This window comes from Gorilla gorilla, chromosome 10, assembly GCF_029281585.2.
Source record: "Gorilla gorilla gorilla isolate KB3781 chromosome 10, NHGRI_mGorGor1-v2.1_pri, whole genome shotgun sequence".
Lineage (NCBI taxonomy): Eukaryota > Metazoa > Chordata > Mammalia > Primates > Hominidae > Gorilla > Gorilla gorilla.
In genome coordinates this window covers 120412200-120426874 of record NC_073234.2, presented here as the reverse complement: position 1 = coordinate 120426874, position 14675 = coordinate 120412200, and the positions used below count along the sequence as shown (strand labels likewise).

At 44.1% G+C, this 14675-nt stretch overlaps 1 protein-coding gene across 2 annotated transcripts; it reads right to left on the bottom strand.

Annotated features, from left to right (window-relative positions):
- Positions 1–530: 530 nt before the first annotated feature.
- Positions 531–8968, bottom strand: NOPCHAP1 (NOP protein chaperone 1). Of its 2 annotated transcripts, none has more exons than XM_004053798.4 (4): positions 8805–8968; positions 7020–7106; positions 3407–3543; positions 531–773 (listed from the first exon to the last, which is right to left on the bottom strand). In XM_004053798.4, exons 1-4 carry the CDS (start codon positions 8917–8919, stop codon positions 555–557), a joined length of 558 nt encoding a protein of 185 aa, XP_004053846.1. In that variant the 5' UTR covers positions 8920–8968; the 3' UTR covers positions 531–554. The 2 variants fall into 2 exon arrangements, with proteins under 2 accessions (XP_004053846.1, XP_018894946.1); XM_019039401.2 differs by having other exon boundaries at positions 8907–8968.
- Between the last annotated feature and the right edge of the window lie 5707 nt (positions 8969–14675).

The following is a 14675-nucleotide window of genomic DNA, read 5'->3' as shown; positions in this document are numbered from 1 at the left end:
TTTGGTCAATCTCTTCAAGATCGAGAGACTGACCAAAAGGAAACTGTTAAATAAGCACGAGGCCATTACTAACTGCAATCAAGAACACACCAAAACCTAACTCAGGAGTGTATTTTTATAACAAATAGCCAAGTCTGGCCAATCACAAACAGCCAAGCCTCAGCCCATCGGACGAGGCAGCCTTAGATCTCCTTAGATCAGACCATACCTATGGGACATCAGGCAGCCTTAGGTCTCCTCTTTGCCTTATTTAGGCAAACACCTAGCTGTAACCCATCAAGTTATTCCTGTACACTACTTCTGTGTTCAGCTGATAAAAGCACACTTTTCTTGCTGTAGAGCGGAGGTCTCTGAACCCCTTTCAGTTTACAATGTTACCTAACTCATTAATCATTCTTTGCCCAAGGAAACTCTGTCAAATTTAACTTGTCTAAAGTTTTTAACATATAAAAGCACCATAGGTGCCTGAAAAGCAAAAGAACCCGTGAATCACATTCTTTTTCACAGAATTTGCAGACATATGTCACCTGTTTCTTTTCAGATAATTTATTTGACTATTTCTTTTTTTTACTTTCTGGACTGTCCAAAACTTCAATCTTGCCTTTTCCACCTTCAGAATTGGGAAGCTTAATGTTATCTATGGTGACTTCAGATGGGATGCTGTCATCTTCGTCCTCTGATTCTGAACTGTTCTCTGAACTGTCTTGTGAACTCTCTTCTGAACTGTCCGCTTCTTTTGAATCCGACTGATTCATCTCAAACAAAGCCACATCCTGCAAAAAGTAGTGGACAGGAAATCTATTTCAGAGCAGTTCCTTAAAAAGTCGTAATAAAACAATATTGGGAATAACCAACATTCAGCAAACATATTGAAACACAAAGGATAAGAATTTGGTTTTTTTTGGAGACAGAGTCTTGCTCTGCTGCCCAGACTGGAGTGCAGTGGTGTGATCTCAGCTCACTGCCACCTCCGCCTCCTGGGCTTAAGCAATTCTTGTGCCTCTCAGCCTCCTGAGTAGCTGGGACTACAGGTGTGCCCCATCACATCCAGCTAATTTTTGTATTTTCAGTAGAGATGGGGTTTCACCCTGTTGGCCAGGCTGGTCTTGAACTCCTGACCTCAAATGATCCACCCACCTTGCCCTCCCAAAGCACTGCAATTACAGGCATGAGACAGCACACCAGGCCACAAGGATAAGAAATGTTTTTAATACAACATGGCTCTTTTATATTTTTAGTTACCAGGGTCTGTCATAATGATGATTTAAATTTACTCTAAGTGTCTAAAATATCTGCTACGGCCCAATTCTATATACCCTAAACACATTCAACAACATTCTTTCAGCAAATACTAACATGAGTTAGGCACTACACTAGGTACTAGAGACTCAATAACAATAAAAAAATCAAAACAAACCCCTCGCTTTGGTGAAATTTACATTTTCAGGCAGAGACCAGTAAATTACAACCTGCAGGCCAAATCCTGCCCACCGCCTACTTTTGTTCAGCTCACAAAGTAGGAATGTTTTTTCTATTTTTAAGTGGTTGGGGAAAAAAAATTAAAATACTGCTATTCACGAAAGGTGAAAATTATATGAAATTCTGATTTCAGCACCCATACACAGTGACGCACTGCTCTAATTGAGCCAATAAGAAATCACTCCGGGCCTTCTGTTGGAACTGTTGAGAGAGAAATCTGAGTGAGTTGCTGACTCTAAGGCTGAAGCTGCTGATAAACCAGAAACCTACCACAGCTGGGGGAAGAGCATGCTCTAGATTAGGCCAACACTAGGAAAGCAGAACCAAGAGACAGAGCGGCTGACCGCTGAGGACACTGAGCACCTGGATCCAGGTGCACCTGAAATCACCACTCCTGGAGTTTTTTTTTCCCCAATAAAATGTTTTCCCCGTGCTTATTCATGTATGTATTGTCAGTGGCTGCTTTCACACTATGACAGCAGAGTTCACCAGTCACAACAGAGACAGTAAGGCCCACAGAACCTAATGTATTTACTATCTGGCCTCTTACAGAAACATTTGTTGACTCTTGTTCCAGAGGCGAAAGAAAGGCAATAAACAAATACATATAAAGCATAATGTAGGGTTGTGAAAATATGGAAAAATAAAGCAGGATAAAATAATAATACAGCTATCAGGGAAGGCCTCCTGATCAGGTGACAACTGAAAAGAGACAGAGGGAGTCGAAATGGAGAAATCTAGGGAAAAGCATTCTACCTGAGAAAACCGCAGGGGAGAAGAGCGGCTGCAGTGAGACTGGTGCTGGAGGGCAGTAAATGAGGACTGTGTAGGAGATAAGGTCAGACAGAGCAGCAGTGCCCAACCTCTTTGGTACCAGGGACCAGTTTTGTGGAAGAAAATTCTTCCACGGACCTTGGCAGGGATGTTTTGGGGATGAAACTGTTCCACCTCAGATCATCAGGCATTAGAATCTCATAAGGAGCGCACAACAACCTAGATCCCTTACATGCACAGTTCATAATAGGGTTTGCGCTCCTATTGGAATCTAATGCCACTGCTGATCTGACAGGAGGCAGAACTCAGGTGGTAATGCGCTCTCACCCACCGCTCACCTCCTGCTGTGCGACCTGCTTCCTAACAGGCCACAGACCAGTACCAGTCCACAGCCTGGGGGTTGGGAACCTCTGAGATAGAGAACTGCAGGCAGGATCATATGGACTCTTTGAAGGACTTAGTTTATTTGAAACGTGATGGGAAGCCCCCAGGTCCCAAACTGTGTGAACAACGGACCCCAGGGAAGAAACAGTGAACGCAGGAAAACCTGCTAAGAAATTGCTGCAATACTCCAAAGGAGAGGCCATAATTACCTGGGCCAACAAAGGTCCAAAGGAACTGCAGAGGTTGTACAAAGTGGTTGGATTTGGGATCTATTCTGGAGGGAGAGCTGAATAGAATGGCTAATGAATTACATATTTTTAACAATTGTCTCAGCTTGGTCCAGACACAGATATTATAAACGGAATTCCACTGCAGAAACAAGATATGAGTATAAACTGAGAGAACATTTTTGCACATAGCGTATGTAATCAATTGCTCTCTTCCACACATCATTTATTTTTGCATACTCAATAAATCAGGCTATGATTACCTCTTTTGGGGCTTGGACAGAAAAAAACCCAGTTAGGACATCGAGTAAATTAATGCTTCAGAATAACAAATGTAGCATTTGACTTAGAAAAAAAAACCTTCCTGTGACATCATATGACTAAAATGACTAAATCATAAAATGACTATGTACCTATACAACATTGGAAACATGAGCTAACACCAGGAAAATGAAAACTTGAAAATAAAATGGAAAAGTTCTCTTCTTCTTAGGTGACAGGCAGACCAGTAATTTCACCATATGAAAACAAAGCATAGTTACCATTTGTATAACTTTACTATGAGGCCCATCAATGTTTTCAATATTGAAACGACCAGGTGGTGCAGCTGCCATTTCTTTTCTTAGCTTTTCATTTGCCCGTGCCATCTGTGGGAGAAATGTCTGTACCTGGTCCAATACTGTGGAAAGTAAATACAGCATATCAACATTTATGCTAGTAAATTCTGAAACCCAGGATTTCCTATAAACACTTCTGAATTGAGTATTAATAATAACAACCATAATTACATATCTTTTAGTTCCCTTCATTTAAAAACCCTCCATCCTCTTCTGAATAAAACAGTAGGACTACACAATCCAGCAATTAATTGTTTCACAAATGTTTTATGTTTCTCATATACCCCCAGGACTGTAAACTCCTAGAAGGCTGGCATTCAACAAATAGTAACTAAATAGGGAGGCAGTGTGACTTAACAGTTAAGAGCACCAGGTTCTGAGGCTTTAGGGTACGAATGACTAGGTATGTACAGAATCCTAGTTCTACCTCTATCTGAATTACCTTGGGCCAGTTAATTAAGTAGTGGTTATTTCTGCCTACCCAACATCTGTTCCCTTTCTTCTGATAATATAACCCTGGCTTTCCTTTTAAGCTTGTGTCACTCTTAGTCACTCTTGCCCCTCACCCCATACATGCCTACATCCTCCATATCCTTGGCCACTGTACTGTGCTTTAGTGGCATCACAGTGACACGCTGCTCTAGTCGGGCCAATAATAGATCACTCAGGACCTTTTGTTGGAACTATTGAGAGAGAAATCTTTCTGAGTGAATGACTGAGTTGGCTGAATATAAGGCTGAAGCTGCTGATAAACTGGCAACTCTCCACACCTGGGGGAAGAGTATGCTCTAGATTAGGCCAATACCCAGGAAAGCAGAACTAAGAGACAGAGTGGCTGACCTCTGAGGACACTGAGCACCTGGATCCAGATGCACCTGAAATCTACTGTGCCTGGAGTATTTTTCCCCCAATAAAAAAAGCCAACATAATTTCTTTTTTTGCTTAAGGCAATCTGAGCTGGATTTTAGTCATTTGCAACCAAGAATCCTAATTAATACATTTAATTCTACCTCTTGAAACCTCAGTGTACTAATCCATAAAAGAGGAGTGATAACTGTCAGTCACTGTGCCAAATACAGAGCAGTCAACAAACAAGGATATTTATTTTCTCTCTCAAAAGAGGCCCAGCACATAACCATGCATATAACAGACTCTCAAAACTTATGTAACTGCTATGGCTACATAACAGATGACTAAAATGTCCAGCATATGGAAGAAGAAAAGAAAATAGTGGCCAAGGTCAAGTAGACGATCTCTATTTGTAAAATAAGGTGCTGGAAGGACTCCCTAAGAGCATGCACACAAATAAAGCCCGACGTAATAGTGAATGTTAGCTCTCATTCCCCTTCAGATATACAGAAAGAGAAATTACTAATACAAATAAAGGTATTTCTCTGTCCTCAGATTTAAATATATTGCTACAGATAGAAAATCTGGTTCTGCTTTTGTTTCCAACTAATGAATCAAGTAGAGCAAAACAAGTACTAAAATGTGCGGCCTGAACCGCGATCCTCAGAAGCCAAATAATTCCGTGGTACTCTAGGAGAGTATATGCTGAACCCTGAGGCTAGTCCAGTCGTAGTTCTTCTAAATTAAATAATATTCAACACACAACACCATAATATTCAAAATGTCCAGCATCTAATAAAAAATTAGCAAACATGCAAATAAACAGGAAAATATAATCCATAAACAGTAGGGAAAAAAAGATTCAGAAATGATGCAGACAACAGAATCAGCAATAAGAATGTTAAAACAGCTCTTATAAATATACTTTGTATGTTCAAGGAAGAAAAGAAAAGCACAAACACAAGCAAAGAAAAAAGATATAAACAGACTCAAACTTCTAGAGATGGAAACTGTATCTACCTTGAAAAAATACATTTGATAGAATTAACAGATTAGACAATATAGAAGAATAGTGAACTCAACGAAATCAGCGATAGAAGCTATCCAAATTGAAACACACAAAACATAAGACCCAAACAAACAATCAATGAGCTGTGAGACAACCTCAACTGGCAAAATTAGGTGTCTTTGGAGTCCCTTCAGGAGAGGCGAGACAGGAGCAAGCAACAACAACATCCCTAAAAATTTCCCAAATTTGACAAAAATTATAAACCCATAGATCCAGTAAGTTCAACAAACCCAAGCTCAAGACTCACAAAGAAAACTACAAAGGGCACATCACCATAAAATCGGTAAAAACCAGTAATGAAGGGAATCTTAAAGGCAGCCAGAGAAGAAAAGAAACACCATATTCATGACACAAAATGACAGTAGACACTGGCATCAGAAACAATGCCACTGAAAAGAAAGTGTAGTGATGTCTTTAAAGTACTGGAGAAAACAGAAAAAGCAAAAAACCACACTGTCAACCTAGAATTCTAAATCCATTAAAGCATCTTCCAAAAACTGAAAGCAAAATACTTTCTCAGACGCACAAAGGCTGGTAAGTCTATCTCCAGCAGAGCTGCACTATCAAGAATGATGTTTACAATAAGAAACCTGATTTTTTAAATGTGTTTAAGATTTGAATAGGCACTTCACCAAAGACATACAAATAGTGACACATGAAAAGATGCTCAACATTATTAGCCATTAGAAACAAATAAAGATCACAACGCGATACCACTATATCCACACTAGAACAGCTAAAATTAAAAAGGCCATACCACATTTTGGTTAGGATGTGCAGCAACTAAACTCTCATACCTTGCTGGTGGAAATGCAAAATGGCAATTTCTTCTTCGTAAAAAAAAAAAAAAAAAAAAAAAAAAAAAATTACACATTCTATATACCCGCAATTCCACTCCTAGGTATGTAATCCCTCAAAACAAAAACCTATGTCCACAAAAACTGGTTTTTGGATGGGCAGCCACCATATGGTCATTTCAGCTATTGTAGATTTAGTGCTACAGTAATGATGTTACAGTTAAATTCTCCTTTCAGAGTACTCATAATTTCTTAGTTTATTGATGTGATACCTTCATTACCTTCATGCTTATTTACATTGTTTTTATTGAATTTTTGCCTTTTTTTAATATTAAGAGTGAATTACATAGAGGGCATTCGTGTAATAAAGTCTGAGTGTGGGACATACTTATGAATGTGCAGTACAGCAATACTACAGAATAATAAAGAGAACTGGCCATTATGCTGTATTCTAAGTAATATTTATCATTTAAATAATTGTGTCCAATTCAATGGGATGTGGTTGTGGTTTTCCATCCATATATATTAAGTTTGAGGCTCAGTAACCTCTAAAAAATTTGCCACGGAGATTAACAATTGTTTTTGACTTCCCAAAATTCATCCCACAAGCAATTTTTCACGAAAAAGTTACCCTCTTAAAGTAGAGAAATAATGTAAGAAGTTCCATTCTGTGTACTGACTTTATCATGTAAATCCCAAGTAGGACTTGTTCCACTGGACTATCTGTGGTTTGATACCTGACAATGAAGGCAGAGACCGTCCCACAGCTTAATCAGACAAAACTCAGCATTAGAGAGGGTGAGAGAGGGGAAGAGGTACTTACAGGGACTCCTCTCTATCCGAACTGTTTGAAGAGTGGAGGTCTTTCTGGACTTAGGTTGGGAGTTGATGAGCAACCTGTCCCATATACCTGAAAATACAGACACACAAACACCCTTAATTTACTACAGCATAAAAAAACAAAGGCCCATCAGTAAGCCTCTCACATGACCAGTCTTAAGACTTGACTGTCCACACTCCCCCCAAATTTTTTTTTTAAAGGAGAACTCCAAGCTCCATTACAACATTTTAATTCTTTATGTACAGCCAGCCACCTCTCCTTTCTTACACCTGTCTCATTCACCTCTATCACCAATGCCAGGTAATAAATGCACACCAATCTGCACTTTTCTGGATCAGAAATTCATTAGCAGACAAACGTGGGTCTGCAATGACAGAACGGAGGAAACAGTACAGAGCATAACAATGGTTAAGTGAAGCCAGAAATGGTTACTAGTTGTGTAACACTGGGCAACTTACCTGATCTTCAAGCATTTGTTTCTTCATTAGTAAAACATGCTTGCCTGGTATTTCCCCTTCCCTGAAGACGTTCAACCCAAGGAAAGCAGCCTTTTGGGGATTTTGTCACCCACTCTACCTTTCCAGCCTCATTTCTCACTACTCAAATCATCCCAACTCTCTATCCCATCGGAGTTCCAAGAGGGGAACGTACAAAACTCAAGGCTTTGCACACCCTATTTCTAATACCCGGAAAATCCCTTAACTCTCTGGTTAAAAAACAAATCCTGTTCACCTGCAAAGCAGAGCGCAACAAACATCCATTGAATGCCTACTACTTAAGGCCTACTGGATTCGTGATCAGAGCACAGAGTCTGGAGCCAGACTACTTGAATTCAAGTCCCAGTTTTGCTACTTTCTAGCCACATGATCTGCAGAAAGTAAATTACCTGTATGATAAATCATGTCTCAGGTTCCTCAACTATAAAACAGAGATAACAGATTTTCTGCAAAGGGTTGTTGTGAGGATTAGATGAGTTAGTTCCTGGGGCATACATAGTAAGGACTACATAAGCTTTGGTTATCATTATTATACTTCCTTCGGAATCTCTGGGTTCTCACAAAACCTTTTCTTCAAGCTAGTATTTACTGACAACATGCCCAAGCCTTTTTACGCATTCTCCTCCTCACAAAAATTCTACAGGCATTACTACTATCACCATTTTCCAAATGCAAAAACTGAGGCTTAGGGAATGAAAATAACTCTAAGTCCCACCAGTTAATTACTAGTGGAGCTGGGATTCGAACTCATGCTTCTAAATTCTACCTATAGTGTCTGAAATGCTGTGTGGATTTCCTGGATGCATGTCTCCCTCTACAAGACAGCAGCACTAAGGGGTGGTCTGTGTGGGTGTGAAAGAGGTAGGGACTGTTAGCATAATATTACTCCGCTTCCCCCTACCAGCCAACTGCTCCGACCCAGGCAGCCAAACCAAAAGCCCTCCCATCCCCAAAAGAATTCGAGAGCATCCCAGCTTCCAGGGCAGGGCAGATGCCTGGCAGCGGCGCCTGGCAGGGTGGGCGCTCACTACCTTGCAGAATTTAAGAACCACTAGCTGGGGAAACCATTCCGGGCCCGCAGCCGGGTGCCCGCCCCAAAGCCCCCACCCCTGCCGCGGGCAGGGCACGCCGGAGCCCCGCAGCAGTCCCCGGGGCTCCCCTCGAGGGTACGGAACCCGGGCAGGGAGCCACCGGCCGGCCCCCAGACTGCACCGGCCGCGCCTCCGCCGCCGCACGTGTGCGGCCCATGCAGCCGTCACCCGTCCGTCACCTCCGCGGCCGTCGCTTCCCGCCGTCAGCAGCTCCTTGGACACTGGGACTCCTGAGGAATCACGGGTGGGCGACGAACAACTCGGGCTAGCCTGGGGCTTACCATGAACCTCCATGCTTCCCTCAAGCCTGCACTCTCAGGCCCGGATGCAGGAAAAAGGCTCGGGTAAGGGGGCGGGGAGAGGGCCGCGATTGGAGGAAACTGCGGTGGGCGGAGTAAGGAGCGGAGAGAGAGGCGGGGCGCGCGTGGTGCAGCCTGGAGGCTGCGCGGGAGCAGGGGCCGTTTCTACTCCTGGGAAAAAGAAAGGTTCGGACACTGTCATAGGAAAGAAGAGCGGGCAAGGCTCGATTTCGCCAAATTTGGGCATAAAGAGTATAACATTAGGCTTCCCTCCTCTTTATCCTTTTTTATTAAATTTGTTTTTTTAATTGGTGAAAAACACCTAACAAAATCTACCATCTTAACCATTTTTAGTTGTACAATTCAGTGGTGGCAGACTTCTAGATCATTTTCATCTTGCAAAACTGAAACCTTATACCCATTTACTCCTACTCCAGTCCCTTGGTAACCACCATTCTACTTTCTTCTTTGTTTCTTTCTTTTTGAAACAGCCTTGCTCTGTCGCCCAGGCTGGTGCCTCAACCTCCCAAGTAGCTGAGATTACAGGTGCACACTACCACGCCCGGCTAATTTTTGTATTTTTATATAGAGACGGGTTTTCACCGTGTTGGCCAGGCTGGTCTTGATTTCCTGACCTTGGGAGATCCACCCACCTTGGCCTCCCAAAGTGCTGGGATTACAGGCGTGAGCCATCATGCCCAGCTACCATCGTTCTACTTTCTGTTACTATGAGCTTGACTACTTCAGATACATTATGTAGGTGGAATCATACAGTACTTGCGTTTTTGTTACTAATTTCACTTAAAATAATACCCTCAAGGTTTAGACATGTTGTAGCACATAACAGGATTCTCTTCTTTTTTAAGCCTGAATAATATGCCATTGTATGTATATACCACATTTTCTTACCATTGATCTCTCAACAGGCGTGCTGGTTGCTTCCACCTCATGGTCATTGTGAACGATGCTGCAATGAACATGGTTGTACAAATATCTCTTAGAGACCCTGCTTTTCAATGCTTTGGGATACATACCCAGACGTGGGATTACTGGATAATCGGGTAATTCTACTTTTTAGCTTTTTGTGAAGCCTCCGTATAGTTTTTCATAGTGGCTGCACCATTTTACATTCCCACAGTGCACAAGAGTTTCAATTTCTCCACATCCTTGTCAATATTTCCTTTTTCTGTTTGATTGCTTCTTTCTTTTTGACAGTGAGCATCCCAGTGAGTGTGAAGTGATATCTTGAAGTTTTGGTTTGCATTTCTCTAATGATTTAGTGATGCTGAACATCTTTTCATGGGCTTGTTGGCCACTTATGTATCTTCTTTGGAGAAATGACTATTCAACTCCGTTACCCATTTTTAAATCTGGTTATTTGTGTTTTTGTTGTTGAGTTGTAGGAGTTATTTATATATTCTGGATATTAACCCTTTATCGGATATATGATTTACAAATATTTTCTCCCATTCTGTAGGTTGCCTTTTCACTCTATTGCTTCCTTTCCTGTTTGTTCTTTTAACAGTCTTTATTGACCACCTGCAGTATGCCCAGACCCCTCTTATATAGGATTCAAAGCAGAAGCAGCAGAAACCTTGGACCAATCTTTTCTGCTTATTTCTGACAGCGCAGAGGCTCCAGAATCAGCCTGGAGTGGATTAAATCCAGTGTCATATTATTCATTTAGTAGCTGTGACTTTGGGCCGATCACTCCCTGAGCGTCTGTCCTTCTCTGCAGAATCAGGATAATAATACTTCATGGGGATGTTATAAGGAATAAAAGAGGAAAAGGAGTAAAATGTATGTAATGGCACTGGTGATACAGAATGATTGGGCTCCCAGCTAAACCCCACTCTAAAGCATGGAACTGTGGCCCTAAGTGACAATAGCTGACCCCATTTTTCGCCCAAATGTTGCCTGCCATTCCCATATCCTGTGCCCATAAAAAGACCAGCTGACAGAGCAATATAAATGGCTAAGTGTTGGGGATACAAGAAGAGACTACAGATAGCTGCGGCCAACTTCAGATGGTGCGACTTCAGGGAAAGATCACCTTCTTCCCCCACCATCCCCTTTCCTATTCCCCGTTCCACTGAGAGCCACATCCATTGCCCAGTAAAATCCTCCACATATACTACCCTTCAATCCGTTCATGTGACCTGATTCTTTCTGGACACCAGACAAGAACCCATGAGGGCAGGGGCTGGGACATTGCTCCAGAGCCCACACACAGCGTGCTCTCACCAGAGAGGAGTGACTGGTGAGTTCCAGCATTCATATTTTCGCTCTGGGTCCTGCACTCACTTGCACCCTCCCTCTTGTGAGGAGTGGCAAGCAGCAGGCTAAGTGAAATGAGCCATTCCAGTTCCTGCCCATGAAGGGGGTCAAGGTCGAGGGAATAATACCATCTCACTGGTAGCAGCATTATTATGTTCATCATAATAAATTAACACTATATTATACGAAGTTACAAAAGCTAGGCCACAAAGAATTATGACAGAAATAACAGTAGGCACTGAGGAAGAAAACACTGATTAATGGGCCTGGTGTGGTGGCTCATTCCTGGAATCCCAGCACTTTGGGAGGCTGAGGCGGGTGGATCACGAGGTCAGGAGATCAAGACCATACTGGCTAACAGGGTAAAACCCCCTCTCTACCTTTAAATTTTTGTAAAAATACAAAAAATTAGCCGGGCGCGGTGGTGGGCGTCTGTAGTCCCAGCTACTTGGGAGGCTGAGGTAGGAGAATGGCATGAACCCAGGAGGCGGAGCTTGCAGTGAGCCGAGATCACGCCACTGCAGTCCAGCCTGGGCAACAGAGCGAGACTCCATCTCAGAAAAAAAAAAAAAACTGATTAATGCATTTTAATAGTTATTTCACTATCTCCCTACTTCCAGTTAAAACCTATTAAATCTAGAGATCCTTTGCATTCCCAGCACTGAGCTGGTAATAGGTACACAGTTAATGATTAATCTGCGTTTGATGAATGAAAGAACAAAAAGAAGATGAACAAATGTATAATTGTTAATTAACTGTTTGATTGATTGACCACCTCAACAAACCTGGATTCTAGACACTGGAAATTTCCTCAAATCACTTTTGCAAATGGTTGGTTGAGATCTGAAGTACCCCACAGGTGCAGCGCCATACAAAATGAGTGGGGCATTTGTATTAGCCTGTTCTTGCATTGCTATAAGGAAATAGCCAAGACTGGGAAATGTATAAATAAAAGTGGTTTAATTGGCTCACCATTCTGCAGATTGTACAGGAAACATGATGCTAGCATCTGCTAAGCTTCTTGGTGGGGGCTTCAGGAAACCAACAATCATGGTAGAAGGCAAAGGGGGAGCAGGCACATCACATGGCCAGAGCAGGAGCAACGAAGACTGAGCAAGGTGGCCAGGCGTGGTGGCTCACACCTGTAATCCCAGCACTTTGGGAGGCCAAGGTGGGTGGATCACCTGAGTTCAGGAGTTCGAGACCAGCCTGGCCAACATGGTGAAACCCCGTCTCTATGAAGAACACAAAAATTAGCCAGGCATGGTGGCAGGTGCCTGTAATCCCAGCTACTTGGGAGGCTGAAGAAGGAGGATCACTTGAGTCAGGGATGAAGAGGTTGCAGTGAGCCGAGATCATGCCACTGCACTCCAGGCTGGGCAACACAGTGAGACTTCATCTCAAAAAAAAAAAAAAAAAAGAGAGAGAGAGAGAGAGTGAGCAAGTTGCCACACTCAGTATCATGAGGACGGTACTAAACCACTCATGAGAAATCCACCCCCATAACCCAATCACCTCTTACCAGGCCCCACCTCTAATACTGGGGATTATATTTCAACATAAGATTTGGGCATGGACACACATCCAAACTATGTCAACACTGCTAGTTTGTAAGAATAGCTTAGAAATGAAGACATTCAGATCTTTCCAAGATAGTGCAGAAAATGCACTGGCAGAATTTAGTCTCCCTTCCAGAAAATTATGTTGTTAACCAAAAGAGCAGTTTTGTAAAATATGAAGGTAAATATAAAACATAGTTTCTCTACTTCTAATCTCTTTAAAAGATAATTGAGTGTTTAAAGCAAAAAAATATGTATCGTGGGGTTTATAACAAATATAGAAGCAAAAAGTATGGCAAGAATAGCACAGAAAATGGAGGTGGTAAATGGAAATAAATGTTGTAAGGATCTTATATTTTATGTGAAGTGTTTTTAGTAGGGTTTGAAAATAGATGGTGATAAGTTAAAATTTTATATTGTAAATACTAGAGCAACTACAAAAAAAATTAAAAAGACAGATATCTAATCAGCCAATAGTGAAGATAAAATGGAGCCATAGGCCGGGCGCAGTGGCTCACGCCTGTATACTAGCACTTTGGGAGGCCGAGGTGGGCGGATTATCTGAGCTCAGGAATTCGAGACCAGCCTGGGCAACATGGTGAAACCCTGTTTCTACTAAAAACATAAAAAATTAGCTGGGCCTGGTGGCATGCACCTGTAGTCCCAGCTACTTGGGAGGCTGAGGCAGGAGAATTGCTTGAACCTGGGAGGTGGAGGTTGCAGTGAGCCGAGATCGTGCCACTGTACTCCAGCCTGGGCAGCAGAGTGAGACTCCATTTCCAAAAAAAAAATGGTGCCATAAAATACATTCAATTAATCCAAAAGAAAGCAACATAGCTCTCCCTCTCCCTCTCCCTCTCCCTCTACCCACGGTCTCCCTCTCCCTCTCTTTCCACGGTCTCCCTCTGATGCTGAGCCAAAGCTGGACGGTACTGCTGCCATCTCGGCTCACTGCAACCTCCCTGCCTGATTCTCCTGCCTCAGCCTGCCAAGTGCCTGCGATTGCAGGCGCGCGCCGCCACGCCTGACTGGTTTTCGTATTTTTTTGGTGGAGACGGGGTTTCGCTGTGTTGGCCGGGCTGGTCTCCAGCTCCTAACCGCGAGTGATCTGCCAGCCTCGGCCTCCCGAGGTGCCGGGATTGCAGACGGAGTCTCGTTAACTCAGTGCTCAATGGCGCCCAGGCTGGAGTGCAGTGGCGTGATCTCGGCTCACTACAACCACCTCCCAGCCGCCTGCCGTGGCCTCCCAAAGTGCCGAGATTGCAGCCTCTGCCCAGCCGCCACCCCGTCTGGGAAGTGAGGAGCGTCTCCGCCTGGCCGCCCGTCGTCTGGGATGTGAGGAGCCCCTCTGCCTGGCTGCCCAGTCTGGAAAGTGAGGAGCATCTCTGCCCGGCCGCCATCCCATCTAGAAAGTGAGGAGCGCCTCTTCCCGGCCGCCATCACATCCTGGAAGTGAGGAGCGTCTCTGCCCGGCCGCCCATCGTCTGAGATGTGGGGAGCACCTCTGCCCTGCCGCCCCGTCCGGGATGTGAGGAGCATCTCTGCCCGGCCGCCCCGTCTGAGAAGTGAGGAGACCCTCCGCCTGTCAACCGCCCTGTCTGAGAAGTGAGGAGCCCCTCCGACCAGCAGCCGCCCCATCTGAGAAGTGAGGAGCCCCTCCGCCCAGCAGCCACCCCGTCTGGGAAGTGAGGAGCGTCTCCGCCCGGCAGCCACCTCGTCCGGGAGGGAGGTGGGGGGATCAGCCCCCCGCTCGGCCAGCCGCCCCGTCCGGGAGGTGAGGGGCGCCTCTGCCCGGCCGCCCCTACTGGGAAGTGAGGAGCCCCTCTGCCCGGCCAGCCGCCCCGTCCGGGAGGGAGGTGGGGGGTCAGCCCCCCGCCCGGCCAGCCGCCCCGTCCGGGAGGGAGGTGAGGGGGTC

Coding starts and splice junctions, on each gene's coding strand:
- NOPCHAP1 (XM_004053798.4), bottom strand. CDS start 8,919: ATGGAGGTTCATGGTAAGCCCCAGGCTAGCCCGAGTTGTTCGTCGCCC. Junction 7,107..8,804: donor GGGAAGCGACGGCCGCGGAG/GTGACGGACGGG, acceptor CTGTATTTTCAG/GTATATGGGACAGGTTGCTC. Junction 3,544..7,019: donor TCGGATAGAGAGGAGTCCCT/GTAAGTACCTCT, acceptor TACTTTCCACAG/TATTGGACCAGGTACAGACA.